Source organism: Prionailurus bengalensis, chromosome D1 (assembly GCF_016509475.1).
Source record: "Prionailurus bengalensis isolate Pbe53 chromosome D1, Fcat_Pben_1.1_paternal_pri, whole genome shotgun sequence".
NCBI lineage: Eukaryota > Metazoa > Chordata > Mammalia > Carnivora > Felidae > Prionailurus > Prionailurus bengalensis.
Genome location: NC_057346.1, coordinates 54,376,943 through 54,404,401, shown reverse-complemented (window position 1 = coordinate 54,404,401; position 27,459 = coordinate 54,376,943). Strand labels below are relative to the sequence as shown.

Below are 27,459 nucleotides of genomic sequence, written 5' to 3'. Positions count from 1 at the left end.
CTCATGAAAGACAAAGATTGGCTAAGGGACCTTTCCAAATTAAAGACAAGAGGCGTGAAAACTAAATGCACGATGGTATCCTGGACCAGAAAAGAGAAATTTATATAAAGGATAATATTGGGACAATAGGTAGAATTTGAATAAAGGTTGCTATTAGTATTAGTACTGTATCAAAGTTCAATCTCCTGATTTTCAGAGCTGCACTGCATTTATAAAAATTATAGCCTTCTTAAGAAACACACTTAAGTATTTAAATATTACTTTAGTGGAAATAGGCTTTACAACTGCAATTTACTGTTAAATGGTTCAGGAAAAAATAACATGTAGATACAAAACAACAGTGACAAAGTAAATGTGGGAAAATGTTAACTATTGGTGAATCGTGGAGAAGGATATATGGAAATCCTTTACATTATTTTTATCACTTGGAGATTAAGTTTAAAGTTGTTGGGGTGTTTGGATTTGGTCCCAATGCAATGCTTTCCTGGAATTCTCTGTTCTCACTGAGAGGCACCAGCATCTAATCTGACACAAAAACCAGAAACCTAGGAATCATCTTGAATAATTCCTTCACCTTCAACCCATCCTCAATCACTAAATCTCCTTAATCTAAATATTTCTCAAACCTATACATATTTTTCCATCTTTCTATCACTTTAAATAAAATTACTATAACCTGTGAATTGGGATACAATACATCCTGACTGGTATCTCCTAGGAAATACTGGCCTCTTCTCCAATGAGTTCTCTATAACACAAGAAACTTCTTTATGAAATGCAAATCTGAGGTCACCTCTCTCCCTAGTGTCTACCCAAAACACTTTAATGGCTTCTCAACAAGACCTACAAGACCCTGCATCTACCTACACTGACTTTATCACTACTGCTTTGTATCTACATGTTATTTTTTCCTGAACCAGGTTCCTAAATGGTTTTTGGTCTCAAGATCCCTTTAAATTCTTTTTCTTTTAAATTTTTTTTTTCAACGTTTATTTATTTTTGGGACAGAGAGAGACAGAGCATGAACGGGGGAGGGGCAGAGAGAGAGGGAGACACAGAATCGGAAACAGGCTCCAGGCTCTGAGCCATCAGCCCAGAGCCCGACGCGGGGCTCGAACTCCCGGACCGCGAGATCGTGACCTGGCTGAAGTCGGACGCTTAACCGACTGCGCCACCCAGGCGCCCCATAAATTCTTTTTCTTTTAAAAAAAATGTTTATTTATTATTTTTGAGAGAGAGATAGAGAAAGCATGAGAAGGGGAGGGGCAAAAAGAAGGAGAGACAGAATCCCAAGCAGGCTCTGTATTGTTAGCACAGAGCCTCATGTAGGACTGGATCTCACAAACAGTGAGATCATAACTTGAGCCAAAATCAAGAATTGGACATTTAATCGACTGAGCCACCCAGAGGCCCCCATTCTTTTTCTTACTTTTAAAAAAAAAAATTTGTTAACGTTTATTTATTTTTGAGACAGAGAGAAAGACAGAGCATGAACGGGGGGAGGGTCAGAGAGAGAGAGGGAGACACAGAATCTAAAACAGGCTCCAGGTTCTGAGCTGTCAACACAGAGGCCAACGCAGGGCTCGAACTCACAGACCGCGAGATCAGGACCTGAGCCAAAGTCAGATGCTTAACCGACTGAGCCACCCAGGTGCCCCTCTTTTTCTTTTTTAATTGAAGTATGGTTGACACACAATGTTATTAGTTTCAGGTGTACAACATAGTGATTGAACAACTCTATACATTATGCTATGCTCACATGTATACCATCTGTCATCATACAGTGCTGTTACAATAACACTGAGTATATTCCCTATGTTGTACCTTTCATCCCCATGACTTATTTGTGCCCTAACTAGAAGCCTGTACCTTCTGCTCCACTTCAGCCATTTTTCTCATCCCTCCAGCCCCTACCCTCCAACAACCACCACTTTGTTCTCTATATTTATGGGTCCATTTCTGCTTTACTTGTTTGTTCGTTTGTTTTTTATGATTCCACAAATGAGTGAAATCATATTGTATATTTCTTTCTCAGCTGACTTATTTCACTTAGCATATCACCCTCTAGATCCACCTATGTTATTGCAAATGGCAAGATCCCAACATTTCTATGGCTGAGTAATATTCCACTGTATATATACACCATATTTCCTTTATCCATTCACCTATCAAAGGATACTTAGGTTGCTTTCATATCTTGGTTATTGTAAACTATAATAAACACAAGGTAGCATATATCTTTTCAAATCAGTGTTTTTGTTTTCTTTGGGTAAATACCCAATATTAAAATTATTGGATCGCATGGTATTTCTATTTTTAATTTTTTGAGGAAACTCCATATTATTTCTAGTATATCTTTTATAACCCTGACTACTGGCTCATGAGTTCCTTAAAGGCTGAAATCTCATTTCTCCAAGGAAGATATACAGATGGTCAATAAGCACATGAAAGGATGCTTACCATAACTAATCACTAACCATTACAGAAAAGCAAATCAAAACCACAATGAGATGCCACTTCATACCCATTTGGGATGGCTATTGCAAAAGGAAGGAAGGAAGGAGAAATGGAGGTGGGGAAACTGGAACCCTGTGCACTGCTGGTGATAATGTAAAACAATACACCCACCATGAAAGACAGTATGGCAATTCCTCAAAAAACTAAAAATAGAATTACAATATGATCCAGAAGTCTCCTTCTGGGTATATAACTGTCATAATCTACATGAGCTGCCAAAATAAAATACCATAGGCTGGGGGTCTTAAACAACAGAAAGTTAACTTCTTCAGTTCTGGAGGCTAAAAATCTAAGATAAAGGTGCCAGCCAATTAGGTTCTCAATAAGGGCACTCTTTCTGGCTTGCAGATAACCATCTTCTTTGCTGTGTCTTCATATGGTCTTTCCTACATTCGTAGAGACAGACAGAATCCTGGTTTCTCTTCCTTTTCTTATATGAACATTAGTACCACCCTTACAGCCTCATCCATCTTAACTACCCCCCTAAAGGCCTCTATCTCCAAATAAAATCACATTGAAGGTTAAGAATTCAACATGTACATTTGGGAAAACACAATTCAGTCCACAATACCATAAGAATTGAAAGGAAAGACTCAAAGAGGCATCTGTACACCCATATACATAGCAGCTTTATTCACAATAGCCAAAAGGTAGAGGCAACCTTCAATACATGAAAGGATAAACAAAATATGGCATATGCATATAATGAAATATATGTATGTTCCTCACAAAGGAACAGATTGTGACATGTTACAACACGGATGAATTCTGAGGACATGCTATAGACTATATGTTTGTGTTCCCCCAAAATTTGTATGTTGAAACCTAATCCCTGATGTAATGGCATTAGGAAGTTAGGAGCTTTAGGAGGTGATTGGGTCATGAGGGTGGAAATGAGATTAATGCCCTTAAAAAGACTCCAGAGAGCTCCCTTGTGACCTCCTATGAACCAAGAAGGAGGCTCTCAACAGGCACCAAATCTGCTGGCACCCTGATCTTGGATTTTCCAGCCTCCTGAAATGTGAGAAATTACATTGTTACATTTGTTGTTGAAGCCAATCCACTCTATAGCATTTTTGTTATAGCTGCCTGAACTGACCAAGAGTGAATTTTATGCAAAGAAAATAAGTCAGACACAAAAGAACAGATATTGCATAATTCCACTTATATGAAAAGGTAACTAGAATAATCAAATTCACAAAGACGAAAAACAGAATGGTGGTTGCTAGGGACTAGCAGGGAGGGGAGACTGGGAAGTTTCAGTTTTGCAAAGGGAAGAGATGGGTGAAGGATGATGGTGATGGCGGCACAACATTAAGAATATACTCAATGCCACTGAACTGTACACTGTAAAATGGTCACAATGGTAAATTTTATGTTATGGGTATTTTTTATATTTTTAAAAATTTACTCAATTTATTTAAACAAAAAATTCAGGGCTCCTGGGTGACTCAGTTGGTTGAGCATCCGAATTTAGCTCAGGTCATGATCTCATTGTTGGTGGATTCAAGTCCCGCATTGGGCTCTCTGCTGTCAGCCAGAGCCCTCTTTGGATCCTCTGTTTCCCACCACCACCCCCCCCCACCCCTCTAACCTTGCCCACTGGTTCTCTCAAAATAAATAAACTTAAAAAAAAAAAAGAGTACCATGCTCTACCGACTGAGACAGCCAGATGCCCTTAAAATTTTTTTCTTTTGTTTTAATAACTGCCTATTTTTAAGGTTGACGTTTTATTTTTTTTATTTATAGAGAGCAAGAGACAGTATGTGAGTGGAGAGTGGGGGAGAGGGAGGGAGGGAGAGAAGGGGGGAGAGAGGGAGGGAGAGTGAGAGAGGGAGAGAGGGAGAGGGGGGGAGAGGGAGAGGGAGAGGGAGAGGGGGAGGGGGAGGGGGAGGGGGAGGGAGGGGGGAGGGAGGGGGAGAGAGAGAGAGAGAGAGAGAGAGAGAGAGAGAGAGAGAGAGAGAGAGAGAGAATCTTAAGCAGGCTCCATGCTCAGCATGAAGACCGACACTGGGCTTGATCCTATGACCCTGCAGTCATGACCTGAGCCAAAATCAAGAGCCAAACACTCATCTGACTGAGCCACCCAGGTGCCCCAAAAATGTTTTTTAACAGAAAAGTTAAATGTAAGTTTACATGGCCCTGCAATTTCATTTCTAGGATATACCCAAGAAAACTGAAAACATACTTCCAACCAAAACTTCAAACAAATATTCACAGCAGCATTATTCACAATAGCCAAGAGTGAAAACAATACAAATGTTGATAAATCCACCACAATTCAAATTCAAAGGGTGAACTGTTATTTTTTTAGGTTTTTAAAATTTTATTTATTTTGAGAGAGAGAGAAAGCACAAATGGTGGAGGGGCAGAGAGAGAGGAGAGAGCAAGAATCCCAAGCAGGCTCCACACCAACAGCACAGAGCCCAAGGCGGGGCTGGAACTCATGAACTGTGACATCATGACCTGAGCCGAAGTCAGACATTCAACCAACTGGGCCACTCAGGCACCCCAAGGAGTGAATTCTTTTTAATAGTACTTTTTATTAAAATATAAGTCACACACCATGCAATTCATCCAGTTACTGTATATAATTCAATGGGTTTTGATATCTATATCTATAGACAGAAACATATCAATCTACAGATCTATTTGTATGTACAATCATTATCAGAGTTAATTTTCCAACATTTTCATTATTTCAAAGATGCCCTTTTGCTACCAACCACATATCCCTCCATCTCTCCCATCCCTAAGTACCTACTAATTAACTGTTAGATTTACCCATTATGGAAATTTCATATAAACGAAATCATATATATGTGTTTTTGTAACTAGCTCTCTCACTTGGCATGGTTTCAAGATTCATCCAGGTGTAGCATATATCAGTATTCCATTCCTTTTATGGTAAAAAAAAAAAAAAATATATATATATATATATATATATATATATTCCATTGTATTTTCTTTATCCATTCATCAGTTGCTGAGATGGTCATTTGGGTTGTTTTCGCCTTTTGACTATTATGAATATTGATGCTATAAACATTCATGTACCAATTTTTGTGTAAATATGCTTCAATTCTCTTGGTAGATACCTACAAGTAGGACTGCTGGGTCATATAGTAAGTCTATCTTTAATTTTTTGAGGAACTGCTGAACTGTTTTCCAAAGCAGCTGAGGCACTTTATATTTCCACCAGAAATGGAGGAGAGCTCCAATCACTCCACACCATCACCAAAACTTGGTATGGTCAAGCCTCTTTTAAGTACAGCCATCCAAAAGGTGTGAAACAGCATCTCATGTGATTTTGAATTGTATTTCCCTAATGACTGAAGATGCTGAACATCATTTTGTGTTTATTAGCCATTTGTATATCTTCTTTGGAGAAATGCCAATTAAGATGCTTTGCCCATTTGGGGGGGCACTTGAGTGGCTCAGTCGGAGAAGCATGCAACTCTTGATCTCTGGGGTGTGAGTTCAAGCCCCACACTAGGTGTGGAGATTACTTAAAAATAAAATCTTAAGGGGCGCCCAGGTGGCTCAGTTGGTTGAGTGTCCCAACTTTGGCTCAAGTCATAATCTCACAGTTCAGGGGTTGGAGCCCCAAGTCGGGCTCTGTGCTGAGAGCTCAAAGCCTGGAAGCCTACTTCAGATTCTACCTCCCTCTCTCTACCCCTCCCCCACTCGCACTGTGGCCAACAGTCACATGAAAAAATGCTCAACATCACTCATCATTTAGGAAATACAAACCAAACCAAAATCAGATAGCACCTTACACCTGTCAGAATGGCTAACATTCAGATGTTGGCAAGGATGCAGAGAAAGAGGATCTCTTTAGCACTGCTGGTGGGAATGCCAACTGGTGCAGCCATTCTGGAAAACAGTATGGAGGTTCCTCAAAAAATTAAAAATAGAACTACCCTACGACCCAGCAATTGCACTACTAGGTATTTATCCAGGGGATACAGGTGTGCTGTTTCAAAGGGGCACATGCACCCCCATGTTTATAGCAGCACTATCAACAATAGCCGAAATATGGAAAGAGCCCAAATGTCCACCGATGGATGAACAGATCAAGAAGATGTGGGATATACATACAATGGAGTATTACTCGGCAATCAAAAAGAATGAAATTTTGCCATTTGCAACTATCTGGACGGAACTAGAGGGTATTATGCTAAGCGAAATTAGTCAGAGAAAGAAAAATATCATGTGACTTCACTCATATGAGGACTTTAAGAGACAAAACAGATGAACATAAGGGAAGGGAAGCAAAAATAATATAAAACCAGGGAGGGGGCAAAACATAAGAGACTCTTAAATATGGAAAACAGAGGGTTACTGGAGGGGTTGTGTGGGGGGTGATGGGCTAAATGGGTAAGGGGCATTAAGGAATCTACTCCTGAAATCATTGTTGTACTATATGCTAACTAACTTGGATATAAACTAAAAAAATAAATAATTAAATAAATAAAATAATTTAAATAAATAAATATTAAAAAAGACTCCCATCAAAAAAATAAAATAAAAAATAAAATAAAATTTATTTATTTTGAAAGAAAGAGAAAGACAGCACAAGTGAGAGAGGGGCAGAGAGAGGGAGAGAGAATCCCAAGCAAGCTCCACACTACGAGCGCAGAACCCGATGCAGGGCTCAAACTAACGACCGTGAGATCATGACATGAGCTGAAATCAAGAGTTGGATGTTTAACTGACTGAGCCACCATAGGCGCCCTGAATCTTCTCTCTTTCTTTCCTGATCAATACAACTAAAGATTTGTCGATTTTTGTTGAACAAGCTTTTGGTTTTGTTGACTTTTTTCTATTGTTTTTCTATTCACTATTTCATTAATTTCCACTCTAACCTTTCGCATTTCCCTCCATCTGCATGCTTTGTATTTAGTGCACTCTTCTTTTTCTAGTGTCTTAAGGTAGAAGGATAGGTTACTGACTTGAGATCTCTCAACTTTTTTACCATAGGCACTTAGAGATATAAATTTCTCAGACTGCTTTAGCCGCATCCCATAAGTTGTGATATGTTGTATTTTCATTCATCTCAAAGTTTTTTCTAATTTCCCTTTTGATTTATTCTTTGACCCATTGGTGATATAGGAGTATGCTGTTTAATTTCCATATATTCAGGAGTTCTCCAAATTTCTTTGTTACTGATTTCTAATTTCCTTCCACTGTGGTTGGAGAAAATACTTTATATTACTTCTATAAAAAAGGTGAATGTTATCATATGTGAATCTTATATCAAGGCACAATGTATGACAAAATCACAGACAAAATGGCATTAGACAATATAAATATTAACTGTAGCTATGCATCGTAGGTAGCTTTATTTACTTGAGTTTGACAGATCTACCACATTCAAATGGTTGAAATTTTTACTCCATTATGAGCCTCTAGAAATGGTGAAGAAACATACAAAAACCCCACATGAGAAGCTAGCAAAGAAAATGAAAAGTTCATTCTCAAGAGAGGAAACAGAAATGAAAAACAAATATGAAGTCTCACTAATAATCTTTTTAAAAGGAAACAAAAAGGGGGTGCCTGGTGGCTCAGTCAGTTAAGTATCCAACTCTTAGTTTTGGCTCAGGTCACGATCTCATGGTTCATGGGTTTGAGCCCTATGTCTGGCTCTATCCAGAAAGTGCAGAGCCTGGTTAGGTTTCTCTCTCTCTCTCTCTCCGCCCTCTCTTCTCTCTCTCTCTCTCTCTCTCTCTCTCTCAAATAAACATTTTTAAAAAAGAGTAATTGAAACAAACACCATTTTCCTCCTACCAGATTAACAGGTTTATCTTCTATTTTAAAACATTAATACCCAAGCCTTCTTTGTCATGTCATAGGTTAACCAACCATATATTTGTGGGTTTATTTCTGGGCTTTCTATTCTGTTCCACAGATGAGGGGGTCTATTTCTGTGCCAGTACCATACTGTTTTGATTATTACAGCTTTGTAGTATATTTTGAAATCTGAAATTGTGACACCTCCAGCTTTGTTTTTTCTTTCTTAAGATTGCTTTCAGGGTCTTTTGTGGTTCCATGCAAATTTCAGTATTGCTTGTTCTGTGAAAAATACTGTTGGTATTTTGATAGGGATTGCATCAAATCTGTAGATCACTTTGGGTAAGACAGATATATTGTGGAATATACTGTGGGGAAAATATCTTTAATAACTGGTGCTGGGAAGACTGGACAACTACATGCAAAAGAATGAAACTGGACCACTTTCTAATACCATACACAAAAATAAACTCAAAATGGATTAAAGACCTAAATGAGACCTAAAACCATAAAAATCCTAGAACAGAGGCAGTAATTTCTTTGACATGGGCCATAGCAAAATTTTTCTAGATAGGTCTCCAAAAGACAAAAGCAAAAAAACAAAACTATAGGGAACATATCAAAATAAAAACTTTTTGCACAGCAAAGGAAACCATCAAACAAAACCATCAGGCAACCTACTGAATGAGAGAAGATATTTGCAAAGGGTACATCCAATTAGGGGTTAATATCCAAAACACATAAAGAACTTATACAACTCAATACCAAAATCAACCCAATTAAAAAGTGGGCAGAGGATCTGAATAGACATTTTTCCGAAGAAGATATACTGATGCCCAAAAGATAAATGAAAAGATGTTCAACATCACTAATCATCAGGGATATGTACATCAAAACCCTGAACTTGCTGGAATGGTTAAAATAAAAAAGATAAAAAATAACAAGTGTTGACAAGGACATGAATCATACACTGTTGGTGGGAATGCAAACTGGTACAACCACTGTAGAAACAGTATGGAGGCTCCTCAAAAAATTAAAAATAGAAATACCATACAACCCAGTAATTCTACTATTGGGTATTTGCCCAAAGAAACCAAAAACACTAATTCAAAGACACAAATTCATGCTCCCCTATGTTTATTGCAACATTGTTTACAATAGCCAAGATACAGAAGCAACCTAAGTGCCCAATGATAGACAAATGGATAAGGGAGAATATTAAACAGCCATAGAAAAGGAGGAGACATGTCATTTGAGACAATATGGATGGACCTAGAGATACTATGCTAAGTGAAATAAGTCAAACTGAGAAAGACAAATACCTTGTGACTTCACTCACACGTGGAATTTTAAAAAACCAAATAAACAAGTAAAAAGCAGAATCAGACCTATAAATACAGAAAACAAACAGATGGTTGCCCAAGTGGAGAGGTTGGGGGAATGAGCAAAATGGGTGAAGGGGAATGGGGAAAAAAACTCAGGAACATCCAATGCTAGAATGACACAGTAAAATTAGGCACTCTCATATACTGCTGGTGTTCAAATAAACTGGAACACTTTGGGAACCAATGTGCCAAAAAGTATCAAGAGCCTTTAAAAAACTCATTAAAACTCATTTAAAAAACTCATTAAAGTGACAACTCTAATAGGTGACAACCTATGTCTAGGAAATAAAACTAAATACAGAAAACATTTTATTTTTATTTTAAAAAAATTTTTTTTAACGTTTATTTATTTTTGAGACAGAGAGAGACAGAGCATGTACGGAGGAGGGGCAGGGAGAGAGGGAGACACAGAATCGGAAGCATGCTCCAGGCTCTGAGCCATCAGCCCAGAGCCCGACTCAGGGCTTGAACTCACGGACCGTGAGATCGTGACCTGAGCCAAAGTCGGACGCCCAACCGACTGAGCCACCCAGGCGCCCCCAGAAAACATTTTAGACTAACAATATTCACTGTAGTATTATTTACAATTTAAAAAATGCTTACAATCAAAAAGAATGAAATCTTGCCATTTGCAACCACATGGATGGTACTGGAGGGTATTATGCTAAGTGAAATTAGAGAAAGACAAAAATCATATGACTTCACTCATATGAGGACTTTAAGAGACAAAACAGATGAATAAAAGGGAAGAGAAACAAAAATAATATAAAAACAGGGAGGGGGACAAAACAGAAGAGACTCATAAATATGGAGAACAAACTGAGGGTTACTGGAGGGGTTCTGGGAGGGGGGGATGGGCTAAATGGGTATGGGGCATTAAGGAATCTACTCCTGAAATCAGTGTTGCACTATATGCTAACTAATTTGGATGTAAATTTTAAAAAATAAAAAATAAAATTAAAAAAAAAATTTTTTTAAGTGCTTATGATATAAATGTCCAGTAACAGGAGAACAGTTAGGTAAACTATGGTTTAATTATTTGGTTTAATTATCATGCATCCATTGAAAATGTTTACAATACACTTACAATATAAAATACTTGTTATAATGTCAGTGAAAAAGCAAAATGCAAAACTGTACATAAATTATGATTAGAGCTGTGTGTTTAAAAAAATAGCAAACAATCTAGGGACAGAAAAAAATTAGAAAGCAATACACCAAAAAGATACTGATGGTTACCTCTGGAGAGTGAATTATGAATATAGTTCTTTCTTTAATCTTGAGTATAAATTTTTATAATAAAATGTTTATTTAAAGCAAATTTAAAAAACTGTTACCTAAAAGCACAACAGTCCACTTAGTAGGACACTTTTCTCACAAGCACAACCTCACAGATACACTGTTCTCTCGTGTGGGAGACATACTTACTCTATCAAACACACAATCCTTAGTTTTTTTCCACTTAAGGCTTTTAATATTGTACTTGTCAGGCTGTTTGGGTTTGTTTGTTGTTTACTAAGAGAAACAAAACATTCTTTTTCCTGGGCCTCAGAAATAGTCCTCTAATTCAAACACACTCGTCTTCTTATATTCTCAAATTTATCAAAAAGATTAAAAGTAAAACCAATTTGGGGTCCCTGAGTGGCTCAGTCGGGTAAGCATCTGACTCTTGGTTTTGGCTCAGGTCATGATCTCACAGTTTCATGGGATCAAGCCCTGTGTCAGGCTCTGCACTGAGAGAGCCAGGCCTGTTTGGGATTCTCTCTCTCTCTCTCCCTCTCTCTGCCCCTCCCCCCCCCATCTCTCTTTCTCAAAATAAATAAACTTAAAAAAAAAAAAAGTAAAACCAATTTTACAAGGTTTAGAAGCTGCTATTATGTACAAAAAACAGCTAATTAAAAGTTGCAAATTGGGGCGCCTGGGTGGCTCAGTCAGTTGGACGACTGACTTCAGCTTGGGTCATGATCTCACGGTTCACGGGTTTGAGCCTCACATAGGGCTCTGTGCTGACAGCTCAGAGCCTGGAGCCTGCTCCTGATTCTGTGTCTCCCTCTCTCTGCACCTCCCCTGCTCGCGCTCTGTCTCTCTCTGACTCTCAAAAAATAAATGTTAATAAAAAAAATTTTTTTTTAAAGTTGCAAATTAAATCAAATTGTACAACATACATGTATTTTTTCTATAGTTAGAAAAAAACCTAGGGGTGCCTGGGTGGCTCAATCGGTTAAGCATCTCATTGTTGGTTTAATCTCAGGTCATGATCTCACGGTTCATGGGTTCAAGCCCCAACTCTGTGCAAGCCTGCTTGGGATTCATATTCTCTCTCTCTCTCTCTCTCTCTCTCTCTCTCAAAATAAACATTAAAAAAAAAAAAAAAAAACTAAAAAAATCTTCCCAAACATGTGTTTCTTTGTAGTTGGTCTGTTTATTGAGGCAATAAAGCATAACAAAAAGAACACAGGTTTTAGAATCAGAGAAACTGATACCCTGATTCTGCAACTTCCTAGCTGTGAAAGCTTAGGCAAGTTAAACTCCCTAAACCTCAGTTCCCACCTGTGTAAAACAAGGATAACAGTAGTTACCTAAAGGACTATGAGAAACACATGAGAAGCCAGATACTAAGTACCATAATAAGCACAGCGCATATATTAAGCATAGCACACATAGCAGCTACTGTAATTTTCATCTCTTTTGGAGGGATGAGGAAGTTCATTTCATAACAAGTTACTCAGCTTTAACCTAATCCAACATCAAGAAACAAAAAAAGAGGCAGGTCAGAAAACCATTAAGAGTCCTTGGCAGGGGCGCCTGAGTGGCTCAGTCACTTGAGCATTCGACTTCAGCTCAGGTCATGATCTCATGGTTCGTGAGTTTGAGCCCCATTAGGCTCTGTGCTGACAGCTCAGAGTCTGGAGCCTGCTTTGGATTCTGCATCTCCCTCTCTCTGCCCCTCCCTGCTCATGCTCTCTCTCTCAAAAATAAACAAACATTAAAAAAAAAATAAAAAGTCTTCGGCAGTTCTCAGTTACAGATTTAGGATGGAGCTAAGCAGATATTACAGCTCATACTACCTCTTCAGGCAGTGCAAACTATTCAAGAAAGATACAACCCTGTATCTAACCATCATGTTCTTACCTTGCAGGCTACATCAACTAATCGCATCTGGATAGCTTGATTCTCTGGGAGTTTAGTGCCAATCGCAAGCAAAGTGTCCAACAGTTGAGCTAGGACTTGATGAGACTCTAGAAAGGAAGATGGAAAGTTGGGTTGCATAATTTCAAAAGGTGATCACTACAGAAACTAAATTTACTTATGTAAATTCTTGTTAGCTAGGTTCCTCTCTTTGATTCTTGATTCCCCTCAACCAAAAGTTAAGTTCCTAAAGGGATCATGCCTAAAACTTTGAATCCTCTACAGAACTAATTCAAGGGGTTTTCACTGCCTTCAAGATAAAGTCCAAATTCCTTAGCAGGGCAAACACATATACATACCAGTGCCTCCATGAGGTCTAGCTCCACCTGCCTTTCTAGCCTCATCTCTTTGAAGTCTCCTACAGCATCCTTTTATCCAATTACTTATGATTTCATGCCCCCTATCTTTGCTCAGGCCAACTTCCCTAGAATGCTTCCACTGACACCCAATGCCATTCTCAACCCCAATCCCCAGGAAACATCTACTAATCTTGAAGTGTCACCTGCTACACAGACCTTTCCCTTCTTTCACAATGAGAATTGACTATCTCGTCCTTTGTGCTTCCACTGCACCCTGTACATCAGCTCCAACACTTTACTATATTTATTTTCATATCAGACTAAACCGAGAATGAAAGATCCCTGAGGGCAATGATTGTGTCTTATTCACTTTTGCATTCTCTGAATCTAGTACAAGTCATTACATGCTCAATGAATGTTTAATAAGTGGGCAAAGACCCAAATTCAAATAAATCATCATCAATCAGCCAGATTCTCCTCGTCTACATTCTCTTTTTTGTTCCAAAATACGTTTCTTTTAATGCTGGCTGTACACAAGAATTTTAGGTGGCATTCAAATAATCATTTTACATTAATATCTATGTATATATTTTAATGTACATAATCAAAATTGCAGTTACTATCTACTGATGTCACATGACACTAATTTCCTTTTACCATTATTAAGAATCTCTTTAACTAAAAAAAAGTTACCCACTTAAGAAAAATATTAAGTAAACCATAGTATAAATGTGAAACAAATATGTAAAAATGGTGTACATGACATATAAAATGACTGCAGATTAGAAAACACTGGCAGGGTACCTGGCTGGCTCAGTTGGTAGAGCACACAACTCTTCATGTCTGGGTTGTGACTTCAAGCCCCATGTTGGGTGCAGAGATTATTTAAAAATAAAATCTTGAAGAAAAGAAAACAAAACACAGCACAGCACAACACAACACAACACTGAGGGGAACACCTGGGTGGCTCAGTCGGTTAAGCATCTGACTCTTAATTTTGGCTCAGGTCATGATCTCACACTTGTGAGATACAGTCTCGCTTCAGCTCTGCACTAGGTGTAGAGCCTATTTAAGATTCTCTCTCTCCCTCTGCCCCCCTCCCCCACTTTCAGTCTCTCAAAAGAAAGAAAGAAAGAAAGAAAGAAAGAAAGAAAGAAAGAAAGAAAGAAAGAAAGGGAAAGAAAGGAAAAGAAAATAAGAAAACACTACTGAGGAGGATATCACTATAAAGGAAGTAAATTCTAGCCACAACACCCTAAAAAGATTTAGGAATTGGGAGATTTAAAGCAATAACCACAAAAAAGCAAACAAAAATGGGAATAAGGCAGGGATTTATCTGAGGTCTCTTTAAGAAGCAGTTGGACCTCTGCCTTCCTCCTTACCCTAAATGGGAAGTTTATTCCATACAAAAATAGACCAGAAAGGATAGCAAATGAGGACTGGGGAGAAGACACAGTGAAGAAGAGGAGATTAAGGGATAGTAACATACTGATAAATAAGACACTCCTCTCCCCCTCCCTAGCCCCCTTCAGCAGCCTTGGCTCCAAAATCATGGCAGCCAGGCATTTCTGTCTATCTAGCAGGAGATACATGAACTCCAAAATGGAAAAACGAATGGGCCCCACAGAGAAACACAAAAGACACTAATATTTTAAAGCCCTCCAGCGGTGCCTGGGTGGTTCAGTTGTTTAAGCATCCAACTCTTGGTTTCAGCTCAGGTCATGATCTCACGGTTCATGAGTTCAAGCCCTGCATCATGCTCGGTGCAAACACTGTGGAGCCTGCCTGGGATTCTCTCTCTCTCCCTCTCTCTCTTCCTCTCCCCTGCTGGTTCTCTCTCTCCCTCTCCCTCTCCCCCCCCCACCAAATAAATAAACTTAAAAAAAAATAATAAATAAAAGTCCTCCAAAGAGGACTCCAAAGAGGGTCATCCTAGAACAGAGGCTACCAATTGGCAAGTCCTGTCCCTTCACACAGAACTACCAATCAGTTTTTCAGTGCCTGGTCTTAAATGTAAATGCAAAACCAAAGATCATCAAGAAGTCTCCAATATTAAAGAGGCCACAAAGAGAAAAGAAGGTACTTAGAGAAGACAGATGTGAAGAAATCTCCAATACTACCCCACCACCCTTTATTTGTACAAAATGAGTCTATATAACATCCACAAAAAGTTACCTAAGCCTTTTTAAGCTTAACTCTTGCTTCTGATAAATCATAAATCTAATCTAAATCTTAAGCCCTAGTCTCTCTTGAGTTCCAGACCTACACTACAACTGCAGGTTGGATGAACATCTCCACACGGATAATAAATAAATCTTCAACATCTCTGCCCTAAACAATCTAGTTCATCAAACCAAATTCCTCAGAGCCACCAAATTATCTTCCTAAAACTGGACTTGATTATCTCATGCACTTGCCCAAAAAAAACATTATATACATGGTTCCCAGTGCCTATGAAAGTGACATTCTAAATCTTCAGCATTCAAGACTACCTACCCTCTGGCTTCTAAACATTTTACCAGTTTTTCATCCTAAAGCCCCTCACTCCCTGCTTCTCTCTCATGAAACAATTTAGGTCTGCAAATATCTCACGTTTTCCCATTTCTCTACCTTTTAACATCATGTTCTTTCCTCTTGGTACTACTCTTCTCCATTCCTGCCTTTCCAAACATGCCTCTTCACTAAGCCTTTCTAGATCCCACCAGTCAGCACTCACCTCACCCTCTCTTCTGCTCCCACACTATTCTGATTATACCTCCTCTACAGCAAGCTTTGTGTTTTTATTGCTGGTGTGGTATGTACTACAGAAGCAGAGATACCTAACACCCACAAAGTGCCTAGTCCAGTGCTTGCCAAGGAGTTGCAGAGCTCATACAGGAGACGGATTGAAATGAAAGGCTTCTGGTCCAGAGGGTGGCCCACACTCTTGGATTTAAAAGTGCACACTAGACTGATAAAGACTCTTACTTAATTCTAGTCTGTGCCTTATTCTAAGCCACAAGCACAGGATGACTTTAGCAGTCACTTTATCTCCCTGGAGTTCATGTTCCTCAGCAATGAAATAAAAGGCTTGAACCAGATGATCTTTACGGTCCCTTCCATTCTATCTTCTACCGTCAATCTAGGTAGGCCAGGAACTGGAAAGCAGGAGGAGCGCTAGATCACATCTCTCAGAGACAATTAAATAAGAAACATTAGAATATTTCACAAAAAGTAAAACAACTATTTCCACGTATACCACATAATTTGTCTTTTTTTTTTTTTTTATGTTTGTTTATTTTTGAGAGAGCGTGAGCAGGGGAGGGGCAAGAGAGAGGGAGACAGAACCTGAAGCAGGCTCCAGGCTCTCAGGTGTCAGCCCAGAACCTGATGTGGGGCTCAAACCCACAAACCGTGAGACCATGACCTGAGCCAAAACTGGACGCTTAACCAACTGAGCTATGCAGGCGCCCTTGAGTCTCTTTCTAAAGACAGAATGAGGTTTGCATCCAAATCAACCCTCTCTTATAATGTTTCTATTTTAGAGGTAAAGTGTTTCAGTTAAACCATGGTCTACAAGAAAGAGCACTGCACTTAAGTTCTCAGTTCTGCAACTCTTAGCTAAACCAACTCACTTCATCTCTCTGGGACTTCAGTTTCTATCATCTGCAAAGTGAAGGAATGAAACAAGATCTCTATAAGACCGTTTATAGCTCAAAAAGTATATGGCTCTATGAAATCCCCAATCTTAAAGTGTGAAATTCTTAGAGGTATATAACTATTCTGTAAGAACTTTCCATGGATAAAAAAGAATACTTTCGTACTGAGGCAATGTAATTGTTTTGGTGCTTTTAAAAAAATGGATTTTTTTTCACCACTATCTACAAGAGCAAAAAATTAGAAACATGCTACTGTACCTGTTGGTATTTAATGTATTATCAACACCTTAAATATTATGAAGGTGATACAGAAACATGGAAAAATTGTACGTAATGTTGAGTATAATAAAACACAAAATAGTATGTTCACTGTAAGTACAATCATATAAAATGTATTCAAATAAAATGTAATACATAAAACGTTTTACACAAGTAGCAGTATTTTTAAAATTTTTACTTTATTGTCATTATATTAGCATTTCGTTAACATATACTCCCATCTGGAAAAAAACAATTTTTTTAAGGTATATTCTTTGTTTTCTGTGAATTAAAAGTCTTGGGTCAAAATTCAATACAACTAAAATTTTAGTAATGAAGCTATTTTTTTTTTTTAATGTTTATTTTTTGAGAGAAAGAGCGAGAGCTGGGGCGGGGGGGGGGGGGGGGGCGGTACGGGGACACAGGATCCAAAGCAGGCTCCAGGCTCTGAGCTGTCAGCACAGAGCCCAACAAGAACCATGAACTCACGAACCATTAGATCATGACCTGAGCTGAAGACGGCACTTAACCGACTGAGCCACCCAGGCACCCTAGTATGAAGTTGTTGCTAACATAATTTTAAACATTCTCAACTTCATCATTAAACATTGTACAATAAATGAATCTGGATGGTGTCTGAATTCATTGGCCTTTTATTATTCTCATAACCTCTCACATTTATAAACTAAATGCTACCCAATATTTAAAATCATATTTATTTAAATACATATACCCAAAACTCAAATAACGCTATTCTTTAAAACTACAATCAATTCAAACAAAACTGTAACATTTTCAGAAAACAACCAAGGGTTCCTTTTTATTTAATTTTAAAATATTAAGGCAAGTAAGGCAATAACTCTATTAACAGAATCTTGTGCACAAATAAAACTAGTTAGATAATCAAAAAAAATTTTTAAGGTGGAATATTTTTCCATTTCACCTAAATGTTGACAATAATGTTTAGTGGGCATCCACGAGAAGCAAACATGAAGCAATAACATGTGAGACCTAGATGTCACTTTTCTAGGAACTAAATTATGAGAGACCACACAACCAGGACAGCACCTCTCATGGTTTCAATTAGTGCAAACAGTCAACAGAACATCACACGCATATAAAACATCAGTCTATCACATACAATGTAACCTTGAACAAGTCAGTGAACTTCTCTGAGCTTCAGTTTCCCTACCTAAAATATAGGGACAATAACATCTATCTTCCATCATATGTAACCTACCTTAAGTATTGTGGCACTTGGTAAAAGTCAATAAATGATAGCTATTAAGAGACAAAACTGTATTTTATCTCTATATATGTAAATATATACATATATGTTTTATTGAATTATCCTCAAATTCCTTTTCTTTTTTTAACTTTTTTTTTTTTTTTTAAGTTTATTTTTGAGAGAGATAGAGCACGGGAGAGGTAGAGAGAGAGGAAGAGAGAGGATCCCAAGCAGGCTCTGTGACAGAGTTCAACACAGGGCTCGAGCCCACAAACTGTGAGATCATGATCCAAGCTGAAACTGAGAATCGGGACGCTCAACTGACTGACTGAGCCACCAAGGAGCCCAAATTCCTTTTCAATAACAACTCATTCTAAATTCTACACAAACAGAACTAAAGATTTCCGCTCTGATTATATAGGTTTTAAATGGCAACTTACTTTCATTCTGCAGGATGTTAATGGCATCATCCATAATGCAGTCTGGTGAAAATCCTGCAGTCTTTGATAATAAACCCAACAATGATGCAATTTTCAATCTCACAGATGGATCATTCTCCTGGAACAAAAGAAGCTGTTGTTAACCTTGATACTCTAGCTAACCAACAAACAGGAACAAACTAGTATCTCAAGAGAGATTCAATGATCCCAGTATTCTAAAGATTTTATTTCTGAAAAATTAACTTTATAATCTTCAGGTGAGAGAGCTTTTCTCAAATCAGTAATGTTACATCTAAATACTGCAAAGTGAACGGGGATTTTTTATGCCTTCCTGGTATCATTACCTTCCCACCAGAAACATGCTGTCAGGACTAAAAGCGTCCCTCCTCCACTGCGCAGCTACATCAGACATGAGTGCGGCCACGTGCACCACCACCACCAGCACTGGGCTCGCACACTGTTGCCAGTACCACTGCTCTCAGAGGCCCTGAAAACTGGGTGCTGCAGCCACTGCTGCTACCATCAGAATCTCTCACCCTACCTGCTCTTTTGAACCGCCAGATCCTGATCAGAAGTCTGAGGCAGGTCAATCTAACTGTCTGGGTCTAGGGCTTGTGCCTGGGCCCCAGGTGCAAGGGAGCCTAAGAAATGACTAGTCTGGACCTTTTAGCCATGACACTGGGAGGTGGTCTCTAATCTGCACCAGGATTTCTACAGTGAAGGATTTCCCCCAAAGTCAAAAAGGAACATGTCCTTTTGTTCATTACGTAGCACAGTATGTGGCACTACATACACACACACACATACACACACACACACACACACACATATAAATGGGAAATGGGGAAAAAAAAAAGTACCTCACCAACGGTAAAATTAGATCAGCGTATATTTCTACACCAAAGACAAAATCACTTAAATGTATGCTCAAAAGATGAAGCGCCTTCTAGATATGACCAACTCCCCACCTCCCATCTACATTCTAAGGAAGTGACAAAGCACAAGGAGGCCTGAAGTGGGAGAAGAAGCAACAGATGTGGAGTCAGAGGATCTAGAATGCTGGCATGCCACTTACCATGGATACAACCTTGGGAAAGTCATTTTCTTGGGAACTTAACCATGGGGAAGAGAAAGGGCTTTGAAATTAGCCAGACCTAAGTCTGAAGCCTGGACTATGTCTTGACATAAGCTCTGTGTCTTGAACAGGCTAACTAACCTCTCTAAGGCTTGCCTGTGAAATATGGCTAACAACAACCTCAGAGGGCACTGAGAGGAAAATGACTAGCACAGGAATGGTACATAGGAGGCAGTCAGGTGTTAGTGCCCTTCTCCCTTCCTCTCCCTAACCATCAATCCTTCATGTGGAGAGTAATAAAACCTGAACTGAACCACTATGAATATGGTATTCACAGGGGTACCATAAAGAGCAAATAAAAACACATGAAAGTTAAGGATGCACTAAGTCTAGAATATGGGAAATTCCACAGGGTGCATACCCTGGTTTTTAAACAAAAAATGGCATTGGTAATGAAAAAGGGTAGAGGATGAAAATACTACAGATTTTAATTTTTTGGATTTTTTTTAAATTAAAAACTTTAATTTTAAGAGAGAGAGATGGTGAGAGGGCATGGGGGGAGGGAGGGGGAAAGAGGAAGAGAGGAAGAGACAGAGAGAGAATGAGAATGAATCTTAAGCAGGCTCCATGCTCAGCACGGAGCCCAACGCAGGCTTGATCTCACACCCCCGGAGGATCATGACCTGAGCTGAAATCAAGAATCGGACACTCAACGGACTGAGCCACCCAGAGGCCCCAATGCAATGTGTGAATTTTGCTTCAAACAAACCAACCGTACAAAGTCTTAAAACAATCAGTGAAAACAACATGAACTAGGTATATGTTGCTATTAAGGATTACTGTGTGATTTTTTTAAGTTCTAAAAGAAGTCCTTATATGTTAAACATAGATAATTAAGTATTTACAGGTGAAATGATATGCTGCTTGGGATTTGCCCTACCTCAAAAAAGTTGGGGTAGGGGAGCCTGGGTGGCTCAGTCGGTTAAGCGTCCGACTTCGGCTCAGGTCATGATCTCACGGTTTGTGAGTTCGAGCCCCGCCATCAGGCTCTGTGCTCACAGCTTGGAGCCTGGAGCCTGCTTTGGATTCTGTGTCTCCCTTTCTCTCTGCTCCTCCCCTGCTTGCACTCTGTCTCTGTCTGTCTCTCTCAAAAATAAACATTAAAAAAAAAAAAAAGTTGGGATAAATGCATCAAAACAAGAATGGCAAATATTGATAATTATTGAAGCTGGATGAAAATGTCTTGAAGGCTCATATTATTTTCTCTCCTTTTGTGTGTATTTGTGGAGTTACCAAACAAAATTTAACTTCTTGGAAAAATCACACCAAACGTACTGTATTCTATCTAAAATGCTAATTAATTTATTTATTCAACATACATACATTGAGTGGCTGTTTTGTGCCAAGCATCATTCTAGCTACTGGGGACACAATGCTGAATAAAGCAGAAGCAATTCCTACTCCCACAGATCTTATATTCAAATGGGTAAGACTGGCAAAAGAAAATGTATCATTTCATGTGGTAAACATTCTGAAGAAAAATAAAGTGTGCAATAGGCTAAAGAGTAAAGTGGGGAGGATATTACAAATAGGATGGTGACCAAAGTCCATTCTGAGGATACAACTTTTGAGAGGACACTTAACTGAGTCAGACACAGCCATAGGAAAATTTAGGGAAGAAGCATTCCAGGCAGAAGAAAGTTACAAACCCAGAATATGGGAAATTATAAAATGCCTTATATAAAACTCTAGAAAAATGCATACAAAACTGTTAGCAGTGATTCTCTCCAGAGTAATCTCTGGAGAGTACATTTCATTTATTAACTGATTTACAGAGGGAAATCTCATTCTTTTATACACTTCTACAGTGCTTGAATTTGTTACAATACTGCCAATGTAATTTTTAAAAAGAGTGTAAATTTTTAAATCTATATAAATATATGCAACCCTTCAAAAGCTCGCAGTCTTCTACAAAAAAGAAGTCTGAGCTGCTTAGCCTGCCACGAAGGCCCCCCCCACGACTGGCCACTATGGCAGCTCCCACACTTCCCTACCAGTGATCCCATGCCACTTCAAGCTTCTGTACTTCCACTTAGATTGTTCTTCTACCTCGTATGCTTTCCCTTTCTCCCATACCCACTCACTCCTGCCCTGGAGGTGTATTTACTCCAGGAAGTCATCTCTGATCCCTGAACTGGACATGGATGCCCTTCCTCTTGGACAACCCCAGGACCTTGGTGCAACCCGTTATCATGCCCTTCACTACAGTGCGCTGTACTTGTGACCGCGTCTTCCCTCAACTGGCCTGTGAGCCACTGAAGCGACTAGAAGAATGCGAAGAAAGCCCTGTGTACATTCTGATAAAAATAAAAGGAAGAATACAAGAAAAGGAAGAGCCAAGTGTTCCCCTTAATTCACTCAGTAAATAATTCATCCACTCTCTGCTCACCACGGATTCCCTGCGCACTAGGAGCCACCCCATTTGAGTCCATGGGGATACACTGCCCTTGTGGAAAAGTTTAATGGGCAAGGTAGACATTTATCAAGTAATGTCCACTTAATAATTACAAAGTGGCAAAGTAAAAAGAGTTCTCTGAAAGCATATGACATATCAGACACGACTTTAAAATAACTCTACATATTATGGTCAAAGAGATCCTGATCTATTTTGAGGCAGTGGGAAAAGAATGAACCAATGCTCTGAGTCATGAAAGAATACCACAACTTCCAGAACTGGGAAAAAAAAAAAAAGGGCAATGTGGCTAAAATGTACACAGACATGAGATAGGCTAAAGAGACAAACAGGTACCACATCTTTTTTGAGAATTATGGCAAGTATCTCTGATAGTGCCTACCAGGCAGCAGGAATTCAACACACATTTGTTCACTGTTGAATAAAGAAGTGGATAATCTGTGTCCAAAGAGCAAGAAAAATCCTTCGATGAACTATAAACAGGAGAATGACATTAACAGATCTGAATATTTGAAATATCAATCCAGCCTCAATTCCTTGGAGTGGAAGGGGCAAAAGTAGACAGAGGGACAGATTAAGGGTATATTACAAGTCCGGCCAAAGACATTAGCAAGACTCCCACTTCTGTTAAGGGCAAGGTTAGAGAATTCAGACCAATCTTTCTGCTGAGGAAAACTATAAAGTACTATGGATGTCAAAAAAAAGTGTGTGTGCACATACATATATATGTATGCACGTATACATATGTAAGTGTGGGTATGTATACACGTGTGTATTTGAAAGTATTAGAAAACTAAAAGATACATGAAAAGTTAAAGAAGAATCATGCAGGGAAGGAACCCAGGCAGGTTCGCCTAGAGTGTGGCGCTGCTTTTTCTTCAGGCTTCTGCCAACCAGGGAAATGAGGGAATGGAGAAATGAGTGGCAAAGTAATCAGTGCTTCCGACAGCCAGGTGAGGCCGGGGTGCAATGGCCAGAGCATAAGGCTAAGGGTAGGAGGGTGAAAAGGGGCAGCCTAATAAACCCCATCACTTTGGATTAGGACCCCGAAAGGCTACAACAGCATAAGTAAGAGTGAAATAAACACAAAGACTTTGGGAGGGACTGCAGCTCAGCTTTGAATCATTTTCATTCCTGAAAAGAAAAAGTTTTCTTGGATTTCTAGATAGAAACAAATACTCTCTGGATTAAAATAAGTCATCCTGGGACCCCAGTGGCTTAGCTGGTTGAGTGTCCGCTTCTTGATTTCAGCTCAAGTCATGATCCCAGGGTCGTGGGATCAAGCCATACATGAGGCTCCAGTGGGATTCTCTCTCTCTCTCCCTCTGCCCCTCTCCCTCACTCTCCCTAAAACAAAAATTTTTAATTAAAATAAGTCATCCTAAGTCTTAAATTATTTTTACAAACAATTTTGGAAATACACTGCCTAATAAGAAATAAAGCATGCTAGCAGATCAGATAACATGAAGAGAAATGATAAGACATAGCCACAGGGATCCATTTACTGGAGTTACCAGCCACAGATTTTAAAATAATTCTGCTCGGGGGCTCCTGGGTGGCTCAGTAGGTTGAGAGTCTGACTCTTCATTTCAGCACGGGTTATGAGATTGAGTCCCACATCAGGGCATGAAGCCTGCTTGGGATTCTTTCTCTCCCTCTCCTTCTGCCCCTGCCTCCCTCCGTCCCTCTATCTCTCTCAAAGCTAACTACATAAATAAAATAATTCTGCTTACGAGAACAATCAACAAAACTAAAAGGTGGTTTATGGAATGGGAAAAGATGACATACCTGATAAAGGGTTAGTATCTAAAATCTGTAAGGAACCTATCAAACTCAACACCCAAAAAAACAAATAAGCCAGTTAAGAAATGAGCAGAAGACACAAACAGACATTTTTCCAAAGATATCCAGATGGCTAACAGACACATGAAAAGATGCTCAAAATCACTCATCATCAGCGAAATACAAATCAAAACCACAATGAGATACCACCTCACACCTGTCAGAATGGCTAACATCAACAACTCAGGCAACAACAGATGTTGGCGAGGATGCAGAGAAATGGGAACCCTTTTGCACTGTTGGTGGGAATGCAAACCGGCGCGGCCACTCTGGAAAACAGTATGGAGTTTCCTCAAAAAGTTAAAAATAGAACTACCCTACAATCCAGCAACTGCACTACTAGGTATTTACCCAAAGGATACAAAAATACAGTTTCGAAGGGGTACATACACTCATGTTTACAGCAGCATTATCAACAACAGCCAAACTGCGGACAGAGCCGAAATGTCCACTGACTGATAAATGGATAAAGAAGATGTGGTATATATACACAATGGAATATTTCTCAGCCATCAGAAAGAATGAAATCTTGCCATTTGCAACAATATGGATGGAGCTAGGATGTATTATGCTGATTGAAATAAGTCAGAGAAAAACAAATACCATATGATTTCATTCATATGTGAAATTTAAGAACTAAAACAGATGAACATATGGGAGGGGGAAAAAAGAATGAGAAACAAACTATAAGAGACTCTTAATGACAGAAAACAAACTAAGAGTTGATGGAGGAAGGTCGGTGGGGGATAAGCCAGGTGGGTGATGGATATTAAGGAGGGCACTTGTTAGGATGAGTGCTGGGTGTTGTATGTAAATGATGAACCACTGAATTCTACTCCTGAAACCAATATTGCACTGTATGTTAACTAACTAGAATTTAAATAAAAATTTGAAAAAAAAATTATGCTTATTTTGTTAAAAACATAATTTTGATAAAATTATAAGAACAAAATTGAGAATTTCACCAGAGAACTAGAATTTTAAAAAGTAAGGAAATTATACATTACCTATCAAAATAACACCAGCATTCTTCACAGAGCTAGAACAAACAATCCTAAAATTTGTACAGAACCAGAAAAGACGCTGAATAGCCAAAGCAATCTTGAAAAAGAAAACCGAGGGGCGCCTGGGTGGCGCAGTCGGTTAAGCGTCCGACTTCAGCCAGGTCACGATCTCGCGGTCCGTGAGTTCGAGCCCCGCATCAGGCTCTGGGCTGATGGCTCGGAGCCTGGAGCCTGTTTCCGATTCTGTGTCTCCCTCTCTCTCTGCCCCTCCCCCGTTCATGCTGTCTCTCTCTGTCCCAAAAATAAATAAAAAACGTTGAAAAAAAAATTTAAATAAATAAATAAATAAATAAATAAAAGAAAAAGAAAACCGAAACTGGAGGCCATCACACTCCCGGACTTCAAGACCTATTACAAAGCTGTAATCATCAAGACAGTATGGTACTGGCACAAAAACAGACGCTCAGATCAATGGAACAGAATAGAAAACCCAGAAATGGACCCCAAAACATATGGCCAACAATCTTTAACAAAGCAGAAAAGAATATTCAATGGAATAAAGACAGTCTCTTCAGCAAAAGGTGCTGTGAACACTGGACAGCAACATGCAGAAAAATGAACCTGGACCACTTTCTTACACCATACACAGAAATAAACTCAAAATGGATGAAAGACCTAAATGTAAGACAGGAAGCCATCAAAATCCTTGAGAAGAAAGCAGGCAAAAACCTCTCTGACCTTGACTGCAGCAACTTCTTACTCAACACATCTCCAGAGGCAAGGGAAACAAAACCAAAAATGAACTACTGGGACCTCCTCAAAATAAAAATCTCCTGCACAGTGAAGGAAACAATCAGCAAAACTAAAAGGCAACCGACAGAATGGGAGAAGATATTCACAAATGACATATCAGATAAAGGGTTAGTATCCAAAATCTATAAAGCACTTATCAAACTCAACACCCAAAAAACAAAGAATCCAGTGAAGAAATGGGCAAAAGACATGAACTGACACTTTTCCAAAGAAGACATCCAGATGGCCAACAGACACATGAAAAAATGCTCAACATCACTCATCAGGGAAATACAAATCAAAACTACAATGAGATACCACCTCACACCTGTCAGAATGGCTAACATCAACAACTTAGACAACGATAGATGTTGGCAAGGATGTGGAGAAAGAGGATCTCTTGCACTGCTGATGGGAAATGCAAACTGGTGGGGCCACTCTGGAAAACGGTATGGAGGTTCCTCAAAAAGTTAAAAATAGAACTACCGTATAATCCAGCAATTGCACTACTAGGTATTTATCCAAGGAATACAGGTGTGCTGTTTTGAAGGGGCACATGCACCCCAATGTTTATAGCAGCACTGTCAACAATAGCCAAAAAGTATGGAAAGAGCCCAAATGTCCATCGATGGATGAATGGATAAAGAAGATGTGGTATATATATACAATCGAGTATTACTTGGCAACCAAAAAGAATGAAATCTTGCCATTTCCAACTACGTAGCTGGAACTGGAGGGTATTAGGCTAAGTGAAATTAGTCATTCAGAGAAAGACAAATATCGTATGACCTCACTCATATGAGGAATTTAAGAAACAAAAAGATGAATGTAAGGGAAGGGAAGTAAAATAATGTAAAAACAGGGAGGGAGACAAAACATAACTCTTAAATCTAGAGAACAAACAGAGGGTTGTGGGAGGGGGGATGGGCTAAATGGCTAAGGGACATTAAGGAATCTACTCCTGAAATCACTGTTGCACCATATGCTAACTAACTTGGATGTAAATTAAATAAATTTAAGAAAAAAAGAGGAAATTATAAAATTGACACAAGCAACAGACGAAATTAAGAACAAATGGACAGGTTAACAGGAAACTAGACAAGGTGAAGAGAGAACTAGTGAATAAATGATATGTCCAGAACGAAGCACAAGGAGACAAAAGAATGAAAATTCAGAAGAGAAGACAATACAATAAAATAAGATATCTGGGGCATCTGAGTGGCTCAGTTAAGTGTCCAACTCTTGATTTCAGCTCAGGTCATGATCTGACAGTTCATGAGGATTGAGGCCCACACCAGGCTCTCTGCTCAGGATTCCCTTTCTCCCTCTCTCCCTCTGCCCCTCCCCCTTTTGCACCCTCTCTCTCTCTCTCTCGAAAGAAAGAACGAACAAAAGAAAGAAAGAAAGAAAGAAAGAAAGAAAGAAAGAAAGAAAGAAAAGAAAAGTAAAAGTAAAAGTAAAAATAAAAATAAAAATAAAAATAAAAATAAATAAATTCTGCAAGAATGGAAGTAAAATAAAACTTT

General features: G+C 38.9%; 1 protein-coding gene across 1 annotated transcript in view; it reads right to left on the bottom strand.

The window, feature by feature from the left end:
* Positions 1–27,459, bottom strand: part of INTS4 (integrator complex subunit 4) — a 118,169-nt gene that overhangs the window by 77,206 nt on the left and 13,504 nt on the right. The window contains exons 3-4 of the mRNA XM_043580138.1: positions 18,748–18,865; positions 12,828–12,934 (exon numbers count right to left, since the gene is read on the bottom strand). Of these exons, the coding sequence (XP_043436073.1) occupies positions 12,828–12,934; positions 18,748–18,865 (225 nt within the window). The remainder of the gene's footprint in view (positions 1–12,827; positions 12,935–18,747; positions 18,866–27,459) is intronic.